General features: G+C 33.6%; 1 protein-coding gene across 3 annotated transcripts in view; it reads left to right on the top strand.

Moving 5' to 3' along the window:
* Positions 1-22,850, top strand: part of Hyccin (PI4KA lipid kinase complex subunit hyccin) — a 122,819-nt gene extending 99,969 nt beyond the window's left edge. For all 3 annotated transcript variants that reach the window (XM_081745152.1, XM_081745151.1, XM_081745153.1), the window contains one exon: positions 648-22,850. In XM_081745152.1, coding sequence (XP_081601278.1) covers positions 648-1,285 — 638 coding nt within the window. In that variant the 3' untranslated portion in view covers positions 1,286-22,850. The remainder of the gene's footprint in view (positions 1-647) is intronic.
* The last annotated feature ends 1,898 nt before the right edge of the window (positions 22,851-24,748 follow it).

The raw sequence follows: 24,748 nt of genomic DNA, 5'->3' as shown, positions 1-24,748 counted from the left end.
AACCTGCAGCTTAATGTGGGATCCGCCTCTCCCACGCCAAAGCAACAGAATCGGTTCCCGACCTCATATCAGAGAAACAAGCTTCCAATTAAGATACCCAAGGTTCGTAACGTAACGGTTAATGTTTGTTCATTTCAAAAATGTGTTGGACTTTGTCTTTGTTATAAAGTATATATATGTCAAACTACTTAAGGTACGAAACTGACGCATAACTATAATTATTAACTTAAACTCACGAATGCTTCTAAATATTTATTAATTCCAGAATTTTCAATGGAATCCTAACGTGATGGAGGTATTATTTATTTATATAAATACAATGCTGTTTTAATCACATCTTATGGCTTCCATATATATACATTCAGGTATGGTTAAGCTTATCTGCAACATTTTGAAAACAAAATAGGCAAACCATACCATGATGAATAGTTCGTAATACAATAGCTTCAATAGAAATTTTCAGCGTTAATAAATATTTGGACGCATTTCTGAGTTTTAAGATATGTCCAAAATATTTATTTTTGAGATTTGATGCTGTTCCCTCACTTGTGTGTGTCCTTTGGTTAAGACATGATTTAATTGTTGTTTTGTATTATTTTGATGTCAATTTTTGTTGGTGGCTGACTGTGAAATGTTTCCTATTTTAGATGACATCCCTATCCAAGCCCCCAAAGACGATGCTGGCGCTGATGGTAAGAACTTAATGGTGATAACTGAAGAAAAGGAAGATGAGAACGAAAAAACATCCCTGCGAACAAGTTCCGGATCTTTCCGAGGTAAGGATTTTAAAGAGAAGACAACACCAAAACTCCCAACATTCTCTGGGCTAACCAAGAAGAAAGAGAAAGATACGAAAATGAAGAATGGCGACAAAATCAAGGAAGTGGTGGACAAGAAACAGGAGAAAAAGGAAGTTGAAAAGGTGTCAATAAAGAAGAAAGACGAAACCAATACTCCGAACATGAATCGAAATTCCACCATTTTGAATGGCGAAGCTGGAGGCGATGCAGACGCCGCTTTGAAGAAGAAAAGTCTGTTAGAGAATTCTAATGGTATTGAACTGGGTTCGCTTAGTCTGAATTCTGATGAAAGAATTTCAGTTTCTGATTCTCTTGCTATTAGTGAAAGAGACACCATGGACAGTTTGCCCGATTCCCCATTTACTAATTCAATGGATTCCACCTCCAACTCCTTAGATGAACCCGATAAATTAATGAGTAATGCTGTTAACCATAGGAACGTTATTGAAATTGAAAATAAAACCCCTCAGGTTAGTAGTGTATAAACTTTCAATTCTGTTTTGGTAGGATTCGCTAAGTTAAAAGAATAGAAATTCTTTACGTTTTTGTATAAAGAATATATCTTAAAAGGAAATTGACGATAAATGTCCCATTTTGAACCGCATTTAGGAAACTGGACGTAGGCTTCCGTGATGAAAATGTATAATTCCTCTGTGAGGTGTAACATTGGTAGATTCCCGCTCAAGAAAAACAAATCGCTAGTTGTAAGGATGTAATCGCATTATTGCCTCAGTTATTGCCAGTTCACTGTATTTATTTTTTGTTGTATGTATTATTTTGATGGTTGTAAAAAAATGAATAAACTTGCCGTCTGAACTTTTCTCAAATACATATCATCAAATTATTCTGTTTCGAATGTCATAAGACAGTTGTGTCCTGTGTATTTAAGGAAAGTTCGTTTGGCTGATTAACCTTGTATTTAACATTTTTTCTGTTTTGCGTGACCAAGTCGTTATGATAATTTCAGGACTGTCATTGGATAGCACTGTTGTTGGACTAGAATACATCGTAGGTGGGAATATACTATCATTAGAGACGAAACTTTTTCGTTAATGCAATATGTGCGAAATGTTAATAAAAAAAATGCGTATATGTTTTAGGAAACCTCAAACTTTTCGTTTCAGAGCCAGAAATCACGTTTATATTATCGCGAATTTTTGCGAAATTCGACATTACTTGCGATAAATGCGAATAAAAGCGAAAAAGTGGAATTCTTGCTAATTACTGCTAATAATAACTAAAAAGCGCGTTTCTAATATTATTTAATTTAAAAAACGCTGCATTAACGAAAAAGCTCTGAGAGTTGCTTGATCCAGAAACTGTTTCACTTCATAAAAATGTAAGACATCAACAAAACTGAACTGTTGTTTAAATCCTTGACTGTGTTTTGTAGTGAAAATGTTCATAATCCTGTTGATTACTTACGGTGAATTTAAAAGTAAGGTTATTGAAGTTCTCAACAATGAGGATAAGGAAGTAGACATTGTATCATTGTTAAACAGTTTAAAAGTTAACCACAGGTCTTTTGCTGTCAGCTCGTTAATTTGTCACTGACAGGAGATGAAACTTAAAGAATAATTGGTAATGTTTTGCTATGTGTTATACTTTAACTAAGGATGAGGTTAGAAGAAGTGTTTAAATTTTTGCATTAATTTCTATCTTTCAGTGATTGCATTAGCTAGAATGTACACCTAATCAAGGTATATCCTCATTTTTGTATTAGCCAAAAATATACTGTTTACTAGTTTCATATTTTTTTAAAAAGAACTTGTGCTACATTTTAAAAAATAAATGCAAAAATTGTGATAATTAATGCTACAAAATTTCAAAATTGTGGCGAAAGAGTTTCGTCTCTAACCATCATTATACCTCACAGAGTATATGTTCAAGAGAAAGTATTAGTTTTTTAAAATATATATATACAGAATATATATATTCTGTGTATATATATATAAAATGTGTAAGTTGAAGATTGATGACAATATCATAGTTGTGACAGCACGAATTAATTGTTCTAGAGTATTGTGAAACAGAAGGATCATTATTCTTTAAAATTTGCACTTATTTGACAAAAATCTTTATAAATTCTATTGTAACAATCTATCTGTTAACTTTCATATCAGAAATTCTAGGAAAAGGTTAACTGTTTTGCAATAATACCATTCTTAGTAATTACAGTTTTGAGTTTCACATAATTATACATTTCTGCATCTTCAAATAAGTAAGTCTTATGTTTTCAGAGAATGTATATTATTGGATTTCTACTATTTAAAGCATACTGCTAAGAAATGTCACTTCGTAACGTGCTAAACAGTTAAAGAGTTCTGGCTTGTCCTACTTGTCTTTGGTTTCATGGCTCCCAGCTTTTATTTCATGTAGATACTCAGCTTCTACTAGCGTACAGGATGTGATAATGGAATTTAAATGAAATCTATATGCGTTGAATAAAAATTAGTTTTAGCAGAGAGAAGTTATTAACTTCACTATATCAACACGTGGACACTTCTTTAGACATAAAATTTGTGATGTTTTTTTTCTGTTTTTTATGTAATAAGTTACCAGATAATAGTATTTGAGGTACAAAATTGAGCTAAGCGTAGGGCCGGCTTTATGGTAATGTGGTACTGATGTCGGATGAACGCGGATCATGGAGTGAAGCGGTGAATATACTCTGCGAATAAAATGAAATGAAATCTTTGAGTTTTACGTCCCACGGTTATGCCGGTTAGGCTAAAGGAAACAGTGATGATGAGTAATGAATGAAATGGTGGAATGAAGAAAGTGGGAGGAAACGGGGGAACCCCGAGAAAACCCACGCACACGGTGTTTGTCCACCACAAAGTTCACTTGGCGGGGGCTGGGACCGAACCCGGGACCCCAAGCACCAGAGGTGAACGCTCTACCACTGAGCTACCGCGGCCCCCTACTCTGCGAATAGTATCTGAATACAAGACCAAAGTAAAACGCATAAAGAAGATGATTAATTTATTTCCCTAGCCAGTTATGCAGCCAAAAAAATTAGTGTATTCCATGGTTGCCTATACACAGTATTTTAAATGGAGAAGTTTTGGTGGCACTATTCTTCAATGAGATTATTTATTCATTTTAGACATTGTCAATATTTCTTTTGCCGAGTTACAAGCAGTGAAGGAAGGCATAGTGAACAAACAAAAGCATGAACTAGAAAAAATCACTCAACAAAGCAAGGTTTATTATTTTAAAAAAATAACTGGAAAACTTCGCCAACCAATAACTGTGTGACAGTTTCGCCTTTTTTTCGTGTAAACAACAAAAATGATGTGAGTTTAGAAAAAGAAAGAAATGACATTTTAAACACGCGAGGAACACGGGACGTAATATTAATTGGTGCAAAATTGAAGTGTTAGCACAGGAACAAAGGACGTTAATAAGAAAGTGGAAGGAGACCAGGTTCATTGAAAAAGAGAAAAACTGGGTTACGATGGAACACAGGACGTAAAATTAACGAACAGTGGACCAAGTTATTGAAAAAACTTAATTTGTATCTTAGTTTTCTACCGGATCAAGGAGGGAAATGGATCTCTGATGTTTAGTTTCACTTTTGTCAACTTTTGTTATGACTGGCTGAATCCGTTTTGATTAGCCAATCATCATTCAGAACTATTTTCCGGGATTCTGTTATATTTAGATGCAACTCTTGTCTTGTTTTAGAGCATAAGATGAAACCAAGATGTTCTGTTAGATGGCGAAACTGTCTCACAGTGTTTATTTTAAAATAAACATAGTTTTGTTCAGGGATTTGTTTTTCTAGTTCAAACTATTTAGATAGCAAAGTTAATATGCAGGGTCTTACGCAGGGGGTGAGTCCTGGGGGTCCGGACCCCCCTCGAAATCCCGACTTTTTTGTAAATGCAGTCTTCCCACCTTTGGAACGAGAGACTTGTTTTCAATCCTCGGTGGGAACTCAGGATTACGTCTCATATATAGCCTGGGTGCTAAAAAAAAGGACGTGAAACTACAAACCAGCTGACCAATTAAACCACTATTGCAATCTCTTTGTACTTGGCTAAGGTGTGGTTTCTACGTTGTGACCTTTGGAACTCACAAATAGAATTCATGATTTTGAGAAATTTATGTAGTCTTAAAAAAAGAAATCACGTGCCGTCCCCACAGTAATTAATATTAAAAAGCTACTTCTGCGTGAGTACTTCGATAAGTCATATACTTGCTGACAACTTGTTAAATTTTGAAGTTCAAAATGTTATATGATTCGCGTCATGGTTCGTAACGTAATAAAGCTAGTTTCGTGAAATATTAGCGTAAAACTTCTAAACTCTTATCTTCAAAAAGACATCTTAGCATCTCTGTATTAAATTGTAACATCCACAGTTTCAAGGATTCTCTGGTCTCATCCTCAGTGTATAGTTTACTGCCACACTTATGAAGACACATCTGTGTATTAAACTGTAATTGGCACAGTGTGAAAGATTCTTTGGTCCCATCCTCGATGTGTAGTTTCTGCTACACTGCTACATTTGGGACATAGAGATACATCTCTGTATTAAATTGTAACACAATTTTAAAGATTTTCTGGTACCTTCCTCAGTGTGTAGCATTCTGCTACGTTGCTGCAGTTATGACATGATGAAGACGTCTCTGTATTAAATTGTAACACACACAGATCCAAGGCTTGTCTGGTCCCTTTTGTCAATATGTAATATTTCGTTACACTGAAGTCGAAAACTTTATCATTACGTACACCTCTACTGAAACTATGAAAAAGCGAAACACTGCACACTGAGAAAGGGTCCAGAAAAGTCTTGAAACCGTTTGTTAAATATGAACACAAGGATATTAAGATAAGACGTCTTTGTCTTTGAAATATGGAGTATACATGTTACAGCATCGATCAGCAAATATCTGAACTCTATATTTATGTAAAACAATTAAATTCATATAAAGCATAACCATAATTTGCCATGGTTTGTAATAAAATAATTCGTGACTTTAATATGATGACAGTTAAATGAAGATTTTCTATCCCTTACTGTACTTCATTTAATATTTAAATAATTAAGAGGAAGAGATTGACTCGCTTATCTCGATTTGGCACTTTTAAATACTAATATTATAAGTAATTGGTTATCAAACAGTAGAAATATTGTTATAGTGATTGTGAGACAACCTTATACGCGTTCTATTTTGATTGTCAGAATACCAGTGGTATTTAAAACAAGGTAAATCGTTGACGAATTCGTTTGTTAATTAAAGTGAACAAATGAGGGAAAAGTGTAATAATTTTGTTAAATAAACTTGAATGGAGGTACCATATTTATTTGTGAGAGGGATACTCAAAGTTATTTCATGTGAAGTGTTCTACTTAGTTGTAGATTAACATAGAGTTCTGCCTGCATACTTAGTTTTATATATTTTTCAGCGTCTGTTATTAAAAATGTAGGCTATCGAAAACAACTTTCATTTTGATATTTCTAGTAAGGATGTATTTATTGATCGGCTTCTCTAACCCTGTAACTGCGCACTGCGGTTTGTACGACCCTGACTGCGTTTTGAATTAATGTTACAAGAGTGGTGAACGAACTTGATGTAAATTCAGGTCTCAGTCTCAGCTTCCGAAAATATTCATAATTTCTGTGTATAGTAAATCTTTTCAAAATGTGTGCTGTAATGTTGCGAGCAGCGTGTTTAAGTAAACTAAACAACTCCTGGTGCAGCAGCCCGTAGATCTAGGGCCTACCAACCAGGTTGTGGTGCACATTCCTTTGAAGTGATGTGTGGTCAGCATATTAGTTCCTCTTACCGTTAACTCTTTCTAGGTTGGAGTTCGCTACTTCTTTTTCTTTTTAAGTAGCTCCTGAGTTGTCCTCACGACGTTGGATGCACACTGAGTTGACAACCCCATTTTGTGCATATGAATAGTCACCCATCTCCACTCGGACCAAACCCGACACTACTTTACTTCGCTGTTACCACGAGAAGCGGCATTTCAATGCGTCTAACTCATATATATTACATACAATAAAAATGTAAACCAACCTCAAAGTGTAATGAATAGTCGAACTTGCTGACTACTAGCAATAGCATACTGAGTTCGAGCCCTAATTGTGCAGAATAATCACCCGTTGATACTGTAATTATTATCCTTAGCACTGATTATACGAATGTCTGCTTACATATATATTCTGCAATACAGTAGGGTTTATTTGGAATCGAACACCTTGTTTGAGCGTTTCTCTGCGCTAGAAATTCCTGTGTGTGTTCCCAAAGCACATATATTAGGACATATTCCAGTCAGACAGTTTTAATAATTGCTTTCAAAATCTGTAAAATCATCCGAGTACTTCAGGGTCTGCCAGAACCCAGTGTGTACTTTATGCACCAGCAGGGTTAAAATAGAGTCGCCTTTATTCGTAATTTTGAGTTGAATTTTTGGGTTCAGTCACTGCCGTAACATTATATATGTGTGTATATTGTACTCGTAGCATATTTTTTTGATTAATTTTTAATGGAGCGGAATCTCATAATTTTAGTGGTAATAAAAGTAATATAATGACGTGACACCGTGAGAATAAATTCTTGATGAATAATGTAAATAATAATCTTGGTATGAGTTGTGTAAAGTTGTTACGTTCTGTGGGTGTGTGACAGAAATTCTGTGGTTTGCACTATGGATGAGGTGGTGGTTTAATTCAGAGACTTTTAAACACAAAACATCAGTATTCTGCGTAATACAGGGTGATTCACAAAGATGTACTCAATTTCTTATCTCGGTATATCCTCAACTATACGCAACGTGCGTAATTGTTATACACAACATTTGAAAGCGCAAGTCCTAAATTTTCAAGTACCAGTGCTAGCGCATCAATTGAGAGTAAAATGACTATATACTGTATAGCAAAGATTTGTGAATGATTTTCTCTTTCTTTTTAACTCATGATTATTAGATTGACGTATCTTTTTGCGATACTACAAAGCTAACTGTCTTCTTTCTCAAATGAATGCGAGTTATCTTGGCTTCGTTTTCTAACAACAAAGCTCCAACAGATGCACTAGGATTTCGACTGTTTCTTATTGCACTTCTACCTCAACGATAGATAGGTGCATCAGGAATGAAGACTTAACGCTGCTTCTTCAGTTAAGTCTGCAGTGTTCTGAGGCTTCACTCATTTCAGAAAGAAGCTTGTTTCGCAGCGCTTTCAAGCATGTTATCCCGGTAATCGCGATTCTAGCATTAAAAAAAGGTAATTAAACTAGTAGATGATAAAGTACATAGTAACTATTTTGATCTCAACTGATGCTGCTGTACGACTATGTACGATTATTCTAAAGGTAGCATTTGAAACTTTAAGATTTCTCTTTCGAATGTAGATCAATTATATACGATGTTTAGTTCAGAATATATAAATGTATGAAATTGAGTCCATAATTTTGAATCAGTTTGTATGTAAATGAAAGCCATAATGTTTATTTTTATAGTTGTTAAATACTACTAGATGTGTTATGCCATCGCTTGGAAAAACGCTTGAATTAACATTGACTACGTACGAAAAAAAAAAAAAAAACCTAAGAACAGTAACTGTAAGTCATCCTATATATTCTTGCTACAAACAAAGGAGATAAATAAAAATCAGTCAGTCAATCTAAACAGTTTCCGGCCGGAAATGCAAATCAATGTGTCAGTCCAAACAGTTTCCTACCGGAAATTTAATAGCATAAATTTAATGGAATAACTGTGTCCTTGGCTTAGATAAGCTTCCAGTGCACTCCTTGATGGAGTGCAAACTGACTCCTCATAATTTATTTATCTCGTGTTATGTGTAGCACATAGCTAGTAGTAAATATATGTATAGTAACACCACAAATGGAAATTGAACTAATGATCTTTTCATGAAGGGAAACTTTATTTATTATTTATTTCTGTATCGGTAATGGTTCATTATATTTGTGTTTATACTGGGCGGGTATTAGTAGTAGTTACCAATTAAATGGTCAGTGTTGATAGTACAAAACATTTCAAATTTGTTGGTACCACCTAAAACATGAAGAGTCGTGCAATAATTGTAATTTTTTGTTGACTAAGAAGTAAAATGAAGTGTATATACTGGAGAGAGAAATTGTGGTTAAAGGCAAAATCATAGGTTATTCTGTTATGCGAATATTCGCTTCACACGTGTTATCTAAGGATAGAATATTTCACTCGGTTGTTTTAGTATGTTCACTGCCGCGATAGGGAGGCATGTTACATATTTTACAAGTAGAGAAATCCAAGTTCGAAATTGCTGCATACCGATCGCCCAGCATTTATAAGTTATTCCACCTATTTTAAAAGTAATGGAATAACTACCATTATGATTTTAAAAGAAATCAGAGGTTTTTAACTCACTAAATGCGTCCAATATTACGTTAAAGGGATGATTGCTGTCTCAATAGTCTCTGTTGTCTTGTTTGGTTGTAAATGTCGCCGAGACATTTAGAAGTGTTAATTTCGCAGTGTTGTAGTAGGGACGGATACTTAAATTCGAAAGAGGTAACACAGATTGCTGAAACAGTAATCGTCCAGTTAACGGAATATTGAACGCATTTGATGAGTGTACAACTTTCGGTTCATTTAAAGTTACACTTTATTATCACTTGTACACAAAGTGACATTAATTGCAGTGATGTTAACATTGTTCGATTACATCACTTGCACACAAAATGACATTAATTGCAGTGATGTTAACATTGTTCGACTACATTTCGGTAATCATATGAAGCATTTGAACATGCACGACTGCATCCCTTCTATAATATTCGTGCTTATAAGTACTCAAATACGTTTGGTAAATGGATATTTCACTACCCAGGTCAAGTTTTGGTTGTTAGCTCGAAGGATACAAAGGGAGAACCACGAGTTTTTAAATTCTTCTAAACACCAGTTTCAGGATACACTTTCTAAATGTATATTTTAAAGACTGCCAGCGTTATATTAAAATAAGTAACTCTGCCTACAATTGAAAAAAAAAATAAAATAAAATAAATAAATAAAAAATAAAATGAAACCATCCAGTTTAACGTCCTACGATAATACCCTTTAGGCTAACGGAGACAGATGATTAAGGGAAGTGAATAAATATGGAAAAAGTGATGGAATGAGAATGTAGGTGGAAACGGGAGTACCCTGATAAAACCTACGGACACGATATTGTCCACCACAAACTTACTTGGGCGGGTATCGTACCAAGGACTCTCACGCATGAGAAGTAAGCACTCTACCACCGACCATTTACAACAGGAATATCCAATTTGCGATACAGTTTTAAGGCGAGCTGAATTTCTAATTTTTATTTGTTGTATATTAGTGATCCTGAGGGGGTAAAAAATTCAAAGTTAATGGAAGTATTTCCATAGTTTAGTACGTCGTGCCAGCAAATGTGTGTGTATATATGGACGAATTAATATTGTAGTGATGAAAATCACTTTTTTTTTTTTTTTTTTTTTTTTTTTTTTTTTTTTTTTCAGATAGTATCGCAAAATGTACTGTAGTAAGTTCGGGTACAAAACATGTTTTCATTATTACTAGAACTTCCACTGCCATCTGTTGGCACGTGAGTGAAACTTTAATTTAAGTTTTTGTTAACAGATTGACTTATCTAGATCTAGTTTTTGCGTTTAAAGTCTTTTCTTTTTCTTCTTTTGGAAAAGTGATTACACCATTGTATCTTTAACCGATGTATATATTGTTTTTGTGGTCAAGAGGTTATGCACTTCCGAATGGACCAGTTTTAGCGCAGTTTTCTTCTTTTGCATAGATAAAACGTCAAATGTATCACTACCTGTAAGTTACCAAAACAATGTCAAAATTAATTGATGTATTCTGAAGCTATTGGCAACAGACTATGTATGGTGTAAGTGTATACAGGGTAACCCTAATGTCCGGTCTCATGGAGAATATCGAGATGTTGCAGATTTAAAATATACATAGTAATAACAAGAATCTAGCTATATTATAGCCTTTGTTTCAAGTAATAACTTCGGAGTAAATGTTGGAGGAGCTGATTAATGCTTACTTCCTGGACGGTACATCAGTCGTAGAGAACTGTGAAAAGGGTGTCGCGGTCGCCAGACCTTAAACCTCAATCTTTTTATGGGAGCATCTTAAATCGGTTATGTACAACATGTCCACATTCTGTTGCAATTTCCACGACAATATTGATGTTGCATGCCACGCTATCACGCCAATAATACTTCGCAATGTACAAGCTTTTCATGCTCGTCTTGATACATGGCTCAAGAGCGGCATCAATTTGAGTATTTCTTACCATAATGCTTTTCGTTTCTGAAACAACGAGTATATATAACTACGAGGCGCATCCAGGAAGTAAGTTTCAATAGTCTCTAAAATGAATGATTTAATTTTATTACTGAAGTACGTAAAGTACTTTTCAACATATGCTCCACCCTTGTTGAGGCATTTGTCGTAACGTAACACCAGCTTTTGTATGCATCTATTAAAGAATTCTGTCGACAAGGACTGGAACCAGGATGTCGCAACCACCTGCCACTCAGCTGCATTGTCGGGTCAGAAATCGCTTCAGGTAGAGAAACAGGTGAAAGTCATTAAGCGCGAGCGCGCGACTGTAGGGCGAGGTCACGTAGGACACCCGTGTTTCGTCATTGGTGACAATGTGATCGAGAAACTGATAACCTTCCTAGTGGTAACGTAGTTCTTGTGCTCAGCTCTTAATGCTTTGGAACCCTTGTGCACACAACTTCCATCGCATCGTGACCTGGGTGACGATCTCATGCAGCAATGAACGGGAAATGTGCGGAATCTGACATGAGAGTTCGAGCACTGTGAACCGCCGGATCTACAGATATGCTTTCTGCATACTTGCCACCAATTCAGGCGTAACCATGTACAGTCATCCACCACGATATCCTCCGTGCACATTGGTACGGCCTGCTGTGAATTGTCTGTACCATCTTCTGACCATATCTTCACTCATGACATCTGGTCCATGACATTTCACATAACTGCCAGTGGATCTCTGAAACTGTCAGCTTCTTAGCATGGGGAAACGTGATTACCGCGCGAGTCTCGCACTCGGGGAGAGACTATGCTTGCAGCCAAGCTAGCCGTACCATTCTATTCTCGCTACTGACTCCACACAACTGCGCTCACGCCAGGTTATGACTACGTGTTTCTTATCCACTCGTACGCAAGTGCATCCCGCTATGACTACTCGTGTAATCTTGGGGCACTTGGGGAACTTACTTTCTGTATGTGCCTCGTTTATTCAGCTTATTCAACTGGGTGTATTCTAAATCTGAAACATTTCAATATTCCCTATGAAACCGGACTTTTGAAACACCCTGTATATTGCAGACGTATGTACTAGATTTGCATTGGCAGACAGCATTGTACATTTAGGAATCACGAATGGTGTAAATTGGAATGTGTCTCACATCCAGTTTTGAATAATATAAGCAAAATCCTAAGAATTTTAGTGCAATGTTTATGTCAACACTGATAACGAATAATATAGATTTATCCACAAACTAATTTCACTCGTGCCATATGTGCTTGTATTATCCCATTTATTTTTGTTTTTAAAAAAATACTCAGTTAAAATGAAGGATTTGCATTTTAAAGAATATGGTGAGCGAATACGAAAGTCAAACTTGGTAGCAGCATTTTGTAAGTTCTGATTCACACCAGTAGAGAAAAAAATGGCGATTTGCTTTAATAAACAAATTTTATCATCATCATCATTATTATTATTATTATTATTATTATAGGGAGGGGAATACCAAATGTGAAAACATAGCAGTTAATTGTTAAACTTGCTTCAACTCGTTGTTATAATACCAATATATGTTTGTTCTTGTTGAGAAAGGAAAATATATTAAAATGTTAATAACTCGTTAGTGAAATAAGTAAGGAAAACTGTACTATTCTATTGCAAGTTTTTTTTTTTCTAACTGAGGGAGTGAATTATTAAGTCACTAAAAAGTAAAGAATTACTGCAATCTATGTATCACCTATTTGATAATTTAACATTTCTGTATATTCAAATTTTAAATGTATGTAATATACAGTAGATTCCGTTAACCGATCATCATGAGACCGGCCCCTAGTCGGTTAAAACGAAAATCACTGTTTCATAGCTCCTAAATTGTTTAGCATTTCTGTAATGGTTAAAAAGGTTTACAAGGTTATAGTCCAGTAAATTTAAGTTGCTGAAATTTCGGCCACAAGCTGCTCCAGTGACACTCGGTTGAACGAAATGCTGCATATTAAATAAAGCATTGGACTATCGCACAAATCACACTTACTTACGGTATCTGTGTATTAATACAAGAAAAATACAAAATTGAAAAAAAAATGTTTATCCTACCATACTCAATGAAGTACAGTATTGTATTTCGTAAGCACATTTAATAAACGAAGAAAAACATATTTTTCTGTAACACCGAACACAGCTGAGAACGAAAATCACTTGTTTCTTTGAAGTTGAGTGGGTATGTCTACAGGCGGTTAAGAGAGAGTCCACTATATATATATATATTAGTCTCTTTCTTTTAGATTCCGACCATTTCCAGTTTTAGTAGAGGGAAAAGAGTGGAGACCAGAATCTATTCTTGAGGAGGCGTGACATGAAAAACCTTTTCGCTATCTATCACCGTTTTTGCTCCGTGGCGTTCGTTTTAACTGGAAATGGTATCTTTCCACTGAACTGCACTTCTTTGTGGAAATCAAAATTTTGCAGTAAACTGTAATTCTGTGATGAGACGATTAGAAATATGGCGATACTTCTGGTCTAATGTATACATCTATTAATTTGTTTGGCCCTGCGTCAACGGAGTCGCCACCCTCGCGCATAACGGCTTGGGAAATCTAATCAAAAGGTCTTCAGATTCAAATTTTGATTAAACACATAATGTAAGGTTATTGGGCGTTAGAATATATGGAGGATACATATTCATAAAATATTCTTATATTGTAATTCAAATTTCAGATATATATAGTTTAAATTCAAGACAAATATGAAACAAATAAAATGCGATCCATATACAACTGTTATCGTTCACTGCAAAATACTCTACATAAAATAATAACAGAATCCCATATACTTCAATGTCTCCATGACTTTTTGATATATACACATTCCAGCTCATCCATAATGTTTATTATTATTATTATTATTATTATTATTATTATTATTATTATTATTATTATTATTATTATTATTATTATTATTATTATTATTATTTGTAAAACTAATATTCTTTTACGCCACATTATAAATAATATTTCTCTTTTCGTCTTAAATATTCATCATCATCATAATTATTCATTGTATTATTTATATTCCTACTCATATCCATATAAACCTTCTATTCATTATATATTATATCTTTCGTTTATATTTTATTGCATTTTGTACCTGTTTTCTTTTGAATAGCATAAACAACTTTTAGGCGGAGTAATATATTCCATTTAAAATTAATAATACAAACAACTTCTGGATTAAACACTTATATCAGCTTGGCATTATTTTTAGGTTGTAAATCATGTTATTATACAGGAGACATTGTAAGCATTAAGTTGATATGAGTATTTAGCGTAATATTTGCACTAATAATATCCAAATAATGAAACTTAAATACAAGAAATTTAGAAACTTGTTTAATTTTGCATAATTTAGAAGTCAATCAATCCATTTATTGGCAATGACAGCACATTTATGGAGAAAAAGGAGAGGGGAGTCTCTCGACCTAAATTTGAAATTAATACTGCATTTTAATTATCCAGTTCATCACAAATAATATTTCGTTATTTCTAGTGTACCTGCTTTTTAAAATGCTCTTTCAATAAATTCTTCAATTTATATAACTCTTCAAACAAATTTTCAAATCTATTATCCTTACATCAGTGACAAACTTTTTTTTTTTTTTTTAAATATCTTGTTTGTTTATTATTTTCGATTAGAAAACATTTTATTAAGAATTGTATCTTCTGATATCGACCGATGTCCACATTGCCACATACAAAATTTAGTATTCCTGCAATGCGGCGCTGATGCATAATAGCGGGACATTACACTACTTCTGGTTTCTATAGAGGTTAGAGAAGTACATGTAATCTATTTTTGCAACGCTGAGTCGATTCCAGTAAATCACTTCTTACTATTTTGTTACTGCTTTTGCTCTAATTCCTGTCGACAGATAGCCATTCTTTGAGACTTCCCATAAATATCCATGAAGGGACATCGTAGGTGATCCTGGACTCGATTCCCGGCCGGTCTTCCCAATTTTCGGCGTCTGCCCAGTGTCATGAGGTAAACTGGGGAGTCACGTGAATAAAAGGTCTAGAAAACTCCTGATACGCAGCGCGCTGACAATGTTTCCATCGCTAGGCTGGTTGTAGTTCAGCCAGTCGCTAACAGATGGCGTTGGAGCGGTTTAAGCCCATAACGGGCTGTCATGCCAGTGGCTAGTTATAGTTTATACTTATCCGTAACGTAGTTCCGAAGCCTAAAAGAAAAGTGATAAAATGTATTTTTCTGATCTTAGTTTTTAGTGCTGGTGTTGCATTACACATACATTCTGACAACTCTGTTTCTCTGATCTTCCCATTTTATCTTTATTAAGGAGTTTGGTGTACCAAAACCTCTTTATATGATTACTCTTTTCGTGTGTCCAACCATCCGACTAGGAGAAAACAAATCTTACAAATTCTTTGATTGATCATTGTCACTTTTAAACACGATGTGGAAGGTCATGGAGATGATTCATTCACCTTTAGCGTTGATCGCTATAGAGGAAAAAAACTGTAATCGGTTTTCTGCAATCAATTAATCATTCCAAGTATATATTCCATCTCTACTCTTAATCTCTCTACTAAAACTGGAAGTGGTAGAAATGGTACTACCACTTCTAATTTCAATATTAATTGAGAAAATATGACGCCATACAAACCAACAGACGTTACAATACTATTTGGTTTAGTTGAACCTCGTTAATTTCGATAAATCAAATAATTTGATGGTGGGTAATCCTTAAGTTTCTCTGAATTGGTAATGTAATTAATATTCTGGATATCAGAATTGTGCCTTTGAGAGGATGGTAGTTGATAAAACCACTTATTAGTCTATAAAACTGTACTAATACCTACATTAATTTATTTTTTTTTAAAAAAATATTCTGTATTCTGTAATATTGCAAACTTTTCATTCGTAATTTTAAGACTTAAAAATAAATACATAAACACATACATTGGGACAGCTTTAAAGGGCTCTTTCCCCAACCACTGCTTCTTTTCACCCCCACAACCCTCGGTTAATCCTCGCGAGCGTGTAAGCTGTCACTGCTCTCAGTGTTGCCGTACCTTCCGGTCCACTTGTGTAGTTAAAGTCCGGCAAAATAAGGAGAAAGCTTTCCTTCCTATTTTCAGTTTACAATAACAAAAATTTAAAAAAAAAATATTTCAACTAGGAAAAAGGAAAGAAGGAAAAGGAATCGAGGCAACATTGGTTTTTAGCCAGAAGGGATCATAAATCTCTACCACGTGTCGCGGAGACTAGCTAGCGGAAGGTTTAGATTGGTGGACAGGGTTTACAGAATTCTTGGAAAAAGAGCTCTCTAAATATAACCCAAAGTTTATCAAGGATATCCTTTCCTTTCCCTTAATTCACTTGAGTACTGCGTTATTTTTAAAGTCCGTTCGAAAATATAATGATTCCCCCTCCCATCATACTGTTACTAGTGTGTTTGTTACACATAAATTCACATAGATCATATTATAATAATACAAATAAGAAAACCTGCAATTGGAATAAAGATAGTTTTCCTTTAATGAAACACATTTATATAAGTGTAAGTGAACCAATTATCGTATGTATGTAGTATTTTTTCTATATATATTTATGTCGTAAAGTATATTGGTGACAGAAATTTTAGTAATAATATCTGTGTGTGTGTGTGTGTGTTTGACATATTGTCCAAAAATAAAAATCCTCTTTTGTATTTCAAAACCAATTATGTTTTTTGTAGATCCAAACTTTCACCAATGTTTTATTACAGAAGAGACACGTTGCATTTTACAGCAATTTTTTTTTTTTTTTTTTTGTTTTACTTATCGTTACTATTATTATTTCATATTAATGTTGCTAATTTTTATACTTGCAGTGATGTAACATCATTTGAGAAATGATTATTTTTTTAAAATTTATTTTTAAACAGTGTAGTACTTTCAGTATTCAGTCTCAGCAGTTTTAGCACAAACAATAGTTGTTTGTGTTCAAAGTGGTAGTTTCAAATAAAATAGTGTGTGTGTCTTACATGTAACTTTATGGTGTATAAATGATTTTCATTGAGAAGCGTTAACAGAGTAAATAAGATTCTTTGTTCTGAATTTGAACAAAGCGGGTCAAAAATGAATTGTGGATTATCTTTGACACCGTACTTTCGTTGGTAGTATAAAGTTCGATTTGGGCTTTATAATGTTCAAGGAGCACATACTTAAGGCCCTCATTTCATTTTTTTTTCACTATATATAGCAGGACGGTCCTTCTTTTTCATCTTTCGATTGTTTTTTTTTTTTTTTTTTTAAATCTCGCCCCCTAAAATAGTTCCACATGAAAACAAAGTAACCCATGAAAAAAATTAGCTGACTTGGATAATTAAATGGTGCCCCAAGTGACCTTAAGTTTTCAGTGCATTTATACTACATGATATGAGGCAAAAGTACCGTGTAAGCTTGGTAAGAGAGTTGTAAGTTAATAAATAAATATTAGCGATTAAATATAAATTAGAAATAACATCAGGTGTGTATTTGTCGTGAAAAGTTGCTTCAATATGATGTCACACGATCCCTTTCTTATTAAAAAAAAATTTGAATCTGAATCCAAGGTGACGGACTTCAAGATTACCACCATGATGATACTGTACAATAATAGATGCGGTTCTAACTACATTACCCCCATCCAAGATATGGTGTCACTCCGTGTAGCCATTTCAAACTTACAAAGTACCATTGCCACAAATTGTACACTAAATGCATTGAAAACTTCAGATTACTTGGGGCACCATGTAATATTATTCAGTTAATCTAATTTTTCCCATGGGTTACTTTAGTCTGATGTAAAACGGTTTTGGGGGGTGAGACTCAAAACAACTCACAAGTCAAAAAATAAAGACCACTCAAATATATATAGGTAAGAGAAAAAATTTTAACACCAAAATATTTTTAGTAACTGAATAGTTTTAACACAAAGCATAGATATTTGTGTTCAAACTGACATTTCAAGTAGAACTTGTACGTACTTGCACGTAACTTGTATGTTGGAAAAGCTTTTGGTAAAATGTGATTTATGATCTAAAATAGCTTAAGTTAATGGTTACATTGATGATATATTGTAGTACTTTGTAAGGACTGAAAATCACGTTGTAACTATTATCTAATAACTATTTGCTTGTATTTATCTATTTCCTTTAGCGTAATGGAGCCTAACCACACTGTATTAATATTTTGTTTTGTTTTTGGCTATTGAATTTGGCCCCCAAAAAGAACTTGATCAAAACTAATTGAGATTGTTAAAATTGTTACAACTACGAAGTAAGTAAATTAGCAAACAAAAAAATATTTTCAGGAAATAAAGGTATTCTTTCGATATCTTGTCTTACACTTGTGTAAATTTCAAAAGTCATGTGCTTGGTTTGGTTCCAGTCGTTCCAATTTGTGATTGGTGTTCATTTTTTTTTAATACTCACAATAGGAACGACTAGGGTAGCGTAATGTTTAGTCACGTTGTGCAGTTTTGCTTTGCATTCATAGTGAAAATTCAGTTTCTTGCCCCTCTCATTTCCCATTAGCTTGCAAAATAGTTTCATAGGACGAAAAAACTAACCACATCAATATAGAAATAATACCAATGTTACAGATTTTTATGTGGATACATGTTTCATTCATTTTTATGTACTGAATTGTATTTTTCACATGTCAGTGTATAGTCAATGCTAGAGCATGTTTGATAAAAGATACAACTCATGTAATACTAGTGTAAAACTTGTAAGAATCATTTTTTACTATTATATGTACTACAATACTCCAGTTGTACATAACAAGATATCAACTTACAAGTAATAGCACTTACAGTTACGATTTTTTACTGTTCTATTACCGCTACTATTTCATAAATATATGACTTCTTGTAAAAGGAAAATAATTGTTAACTTGTGAGTTTTATAAATTAGGTAACTAGTAGCTTCTGTTGCTTTTGTTTTCCCCAAGCTTTGCAGTGTGGTTTGAAAGCTAACCTAGAAACCATTTTGTTAGTGAAGATGTTTACCGCCGGTTTTGCAAAAAATCATTAACCCGATTTTGCCAATATTCTTTGAATTGTTTAACTTGTAATACTGTAAAATTTTAAAGGCATGTTAAGATAAATGTATTATCCGTTATGACAAGTGGTTACAGACGTTTTGAATATAAATTTTTCGTTAAAGATGTAAAAAAAATAAATAAATATAACTAAATAATAAAATGTCAATAGTTTAGTACTACCTTGGACTTGAATTGTTACTTATTTTTCCGTCTTACTGACAATCTTCTGCAACTTATAAGCTTTTTATAAATAACATGTAAACAGATTGTTTAACAAAAATATTTTATGATCAACACATTTTAACTAATACATCATAATGGTTTTGTAGACGTTAACTAATTATTTGACGATACTCCATCGTATTTTTAAGTAATCCAGCGTATTGTTAATTTACCCCATATACATACATATATTTGTATAAATTAACGTGACAATAAGAATATAGGGAAAAACTTTATTGTGTAGTATAAGATAACTGCTTTTATTAAAATTCGTTTGTTTTTGGTGATTATATGTAAGTCGTAATTAGATGTAACGTGGCTCTCTTTCACACACCAAATAATTATTGTTGAAACTTACCTGAGTTGGCCACTTACAGTTCTAAAGAAAACTCCAAATAAGTTGCGAAATTACAAGAACAACAAAACTATTAGAATGCACTTCCACTTTCTACAAAATTATAATCAATTTAACTAAGTAACTAATGCCTGGTATTAAACGTTTAACTGTTGAAACGTTTTACCTGTTGTGATGAAAAAGAGTTTCGCAAGCTGTAAAACATATAATTAGCTAAATACTTTGCAGAACATTTAATTAGCTGAATATTTTGCTAAACTTTTCACTATCTATATGTTTAGCTATGAAACTTGGATTAATTAAACATGTTAGGAAATTTTCAATTAGAGAAATAATTTAATTAACTGAAAAAAATGCGAAATGTTTAATTAGCTATATATTTCGTAAAACATTTTGTAAAACATTTAATTAGCTAAAAATTTTGCGAAACGTTCAGTTAGCTAAATATTTTGCGAAATATTTTGGGAAACTTCAAAGTATTTCCAAACTTTGAATTAAACATATCTAAATGTTTAGCAAAACTTAATTTTTAAAATATTTTGCGAAAATTCTTAGATAGCTAAACATTTTGGGAAACGTTTAATTTAGATTTTCGGAGTAAACGGTTAAAATTGCTACGTTGGTGTAAGTTTTGTATTGTTACTTTTACATGTAAACATTTCATCTAAAAAAATGTTTGCGTTTCCTCTAGAAGACCCAATGTAAAAAGGTGGCCAACTTCATAGGTGATGTTATGTATTTATGTGCAAACTAAGTATGTATGTATATAATAATCTTATGAAAGAAATTATAATTAGTAATCATATGATATTATATAATGTGTAATTATTATTATTATTATTGAGTACTTCCTATTTGGTAGGCTACAAAGGCTGAGAATATGTTACAATTACACAGCAATACACTTGTATGTTCCTGTCACATATGTGTGAATGTATGTACATATATTCTTATCTCTGATGTATTCACTTTCTTTGTGCTCTTGTTATTGGCCTTTTTCATTCAATTACAATCTGTACCTGAGCAGTGGCTTCACTGTGGATTGATTGTAGTGAAGAATTTTGTTATGTAGATAAGTAGAAGAGATCTCGTAGAATACTTCCATAATACAGTGATCTTCAACAGTTTGGTATTATGTGCAAATGTTTACATTTCGGTTAGTATGTGTGTGTGTGTGTGTATTACTGTTAAGCCTATGCAGGTTATCGTTAGGAAAATCAGAAAACAAAGTAGAGACAATCTGTTCCTTATCAGTGCATTTTTGTTTACAAAAAGAGTATTTACATGAATATATAATCTGTACCAGTAGGATAAAAGCCATCAATTAGTATTGGCAAGGGACGACTTACTTTTTTTTTTTTTAGCGTCACAAAAAGTTCTGTTTTTCCGAAAACTATACATGAAAATTGACCAACAATCATCTAATTTGTTAAGCAGTCTCTACGTGGTCTATCGATGGATGTATCTCATATTTCGACGATCTTATCCGTGTGACTTGTGTCTAATATCTCACGGATTTTGCACCTAGGTTAAGGGAGACGGAATGGAGAAACTGCGAGAACTTGGAGAAAACCTATGCCCAAAGTGAACTTGTGGTGAGATTTTTCTTCCGTTTAACCGTAATAATATTGAAGAATTTATTCGTTTCTTAGTTTGTGTTTGCTTCAGGTATTGCAGTTAATGCCTTGTTTTAGAGTAGCCTGTCATTTGGATCTCCGATGAAAGTGCGAAGCCTTTCTCGTTCTAATGTGGCTATTAAGTTTCTTCCGGCCCCTTTTTTTAAATAGGTATCTAGGGACAACCTGGGACAATACAGGAAGCCGGAGTGTGCTGTGGAATGTCGAAAGTCAAGAAGGTGTACAGAGCCTTTACCTTGATTCATTACCCTTGGACCTTCGTGACCTGTCCCGTCCTTTCCGCAGTGGCGTGACCTTTCTACAGTATAGTAGGGGAAATATTTACATATTTCCACTTTTAATTTCGTAACTGAACTTAACTTACCGTATTTAATATCCTCAATATCCTATTATAGTTACTTCAAGTTTTGATGCCATTTCACGAGAGAGTAAATAGATATAGTATGGTCGATGGTGTAATTCGTTACTAATACACTATGTAAATGTTTAATAAAATTGAACGAAAATACCCTGAAAAGGTGGAAATAAAGAAATTATTTAATACTGTTTTGATGTCAACTGATAACTGTAAAAAGAAAAAATATTATTAAAAAGAATACATGCTTTAACACGTACACAAGTTTAAAAACTACCAGATATGTTGAAGATCACTGCTATAGATCATGTTTGTGAGAAAAATTGTTGTGTGTTTATTGTATGTTGATTGTACTTGAAGTTGAATATAAAATTTGTTAAATTATTCCCTTGTTTCCAAGGGACATATTGTTGTATTTGTTTTTTTCTTTTGCATTCAGTATATATAAAATAACATTATATAACAATTATACAAATATGAAAACTATTATATGGAACATACTTAATATATGCAGTACATACGAAGTAACTATAAAATTACTTAAATATATATAGATAGATAGATATTTTACAATTGCGTATTCACCAAGAAACTCACATCGCATTTATGTACAATGTTAAAACAAACTTACATGTATTGGCTCGTACTGTGTATGAATGTGTGTTTAAAAACATATATGAAACTACATTTTTTAGTGTATAAACAAATAGGATATTAAATCAGTTCTAGTGAACCAGTTTTTAAATAGAAACTTGAAGTGTTATCACCTTGGGCTTCATATAATATGCTGTCATTGTAGATATGTGTTTAAATAAATAAATAAATAAATAAGCTGAACATATGTACATATATGTATATCTATATTCTGTTAATGAGCTTGTATATATCAGTGCATGGGTATATGTATATATTTTTCGTTTCCACTTGTTTTCGAAGCAATTGGGTTGGAGACGCATGTGCAAGTGATGAAACGGACGTAAATGGGTGAGTCGGGTAAATTTTTGTGGACTGAGTAGAATGAATTGTGTGCTGTCAACATTGAAGGCTGGTTGTATAATATGTGTTGTACAATACTTATTAGAAATAAATAAATATATATGATATTCTTTGAATACGAAGTTTCTTTTATTGCTTACTTCAAGTTGTTCTAGAATTGGCGTGTCAAAGTTAACCCTCTGTATCACCAAATTCTTTTAAAATTTGTGTGTCAATGTTACCCTCTGTATCACCAAGTTGTTTCAGAATTGGCTAGTCAGAGATACCCTCTGTATCAAGTTGTTTTAGAATTGGCGAGTCAGAGATACCCTCTTATCATCAATTAGCGTACGCGCCTTTGGCGTGGGAGACCCGGGTTCAATTCCCGGCGGGAGCTCATGTGGTTCGGATTCCACGTTAATCAGTACGTCCACGTCTCATATAGCCTCGCTGCTGAACGGGACGCTAAACTAAAATCACCTCACCTCTTATCATCAAGTTGTTTTAGAATGTTTGTGTCAACGACTCTCTGTATCACAAAGTTGTTTTATAATTGGCGTGTCAGAAATACCCTCTTATCACCAAGGGTACCCTCTTGTTTTAGAATAGGGTTTTCAAAATTAACTTGTATCACTTTCTTTCCTCTCTTATTCAATTCTTCGTTCTAATTGCACTGTAGCCATAGTTGGAAAAATTAATGAAAATTTTAACGCATTTAAATTTAAAATAAGGTAAAGAAAAATAATTAAAGTTAATGCCAGAAAAAGTAACGGTTAAAGTTAAAAAATTAACTTCAAAATTAGTTAATTAAAATTGAGAGTGAGAATTTTCATTATTATGCAATAGGAATTGTCTTAAGTTGTGAAAATTCATTAAAATTTTAAGTGATAAAATTAAGGACATGAGAACATAATTGATTATTGTGAACGGTTATCATCAAACAAAAACTGAGAATTAATAAAAACAAAAATACTATGAAATTGAGAGAAAATATCAACGAAATTGTGTAATTTTAAAATATTTTTTTGTTTACCTGTTTGTTCTACGAGGAATGAAAGTTTCAGATTATACGAGGGCTATGCAGAAAGTCCCAGACGTTTTGGTCTATGGCGGAAGTGGGCGGGGATAGAGTCGCCATCTTGGTGTCAGAATGTTGCCACATTCAATACGCATCCATCTGTGGTAGCGTGAGGACTGTGATGCTCTTACTGTGCTTTCTGTGCAGTAGAAAATTCCGCCTCTTATGAGGTGCGTTTTGGCTAAGTTAGGTAGAGTAATAAAATATTAGAACTGTTCAAAGGAGTTTATACTGTAAAATATACGTTGGCAATTATCAAAAACATTTAAAAGAAAATATGCAACAATTTAAAATCGCTTCAAAACAAAATACACATTAAAAAGAAGATAAATACATATTGCGGAGTGAGACTCCGCGCGCGTGGCTTGATGTTGCAATTAAGCACGCGCGCGATGGAGGGTTAATCGTGTTTCTACTTGTTTCCCGCCATTTTTTGAAACAGTCCCCGGAGTTGAATGGTGAGCTCTAGTGCAATATAGCCAAGTAACACAGTAATACGGTGGTGTTTCTCGCTGTTGACATATTTCTTCAGAAACATTATGTAAAACAATTGAAAACACATTGTACGGTTTGCATGTTGGAATTTTGTAAATACCTAGATTTAAGTATTTCTTTCTATTGTGTTTGTCTGTGGCTTCAGTTCATAAGCCTTTATAATTAGATGGTCAACATATCTGGTAATCACGCAGAAAACAACACCGAAGTTACTACACTTGTGTTAATTCAACACATAGGTTGTGTCTCATTTCAACTACCGGCATTTGATACACAATTCCAAGTGGAGAGTGAGTTGTTCTAACTACCTGTTTGTGTTATATTTTAACACAATCGCGTCAACATATAGGCATGTCGTTGAAATAACACAACGATTTTTTAAAGTGTCGGATAAAAAGATAGACCCCACCAGCCCATAAGAGAACAAAATGTGCGGATTTTTTTTATCTTTTATGCTTTTGTTA

Source organism: Thermobia domestica, chromosome 18, assembly GCF_964235325.1.
Source record: "Thermobia domestica chromosome 18, izTheDome1.hap1.1, whole genome shotgun sequence".
NCBI lineage: Eukaryota > Metazoa > Arthropoda > Insecta > Zygentoma > Lepismatidae > Thermobia > Thermobia domestica.
Note: the sequence above shows the minus strand (reverse complement) of the source record. Positions and strands in the feature narration are given on the sequence as shown.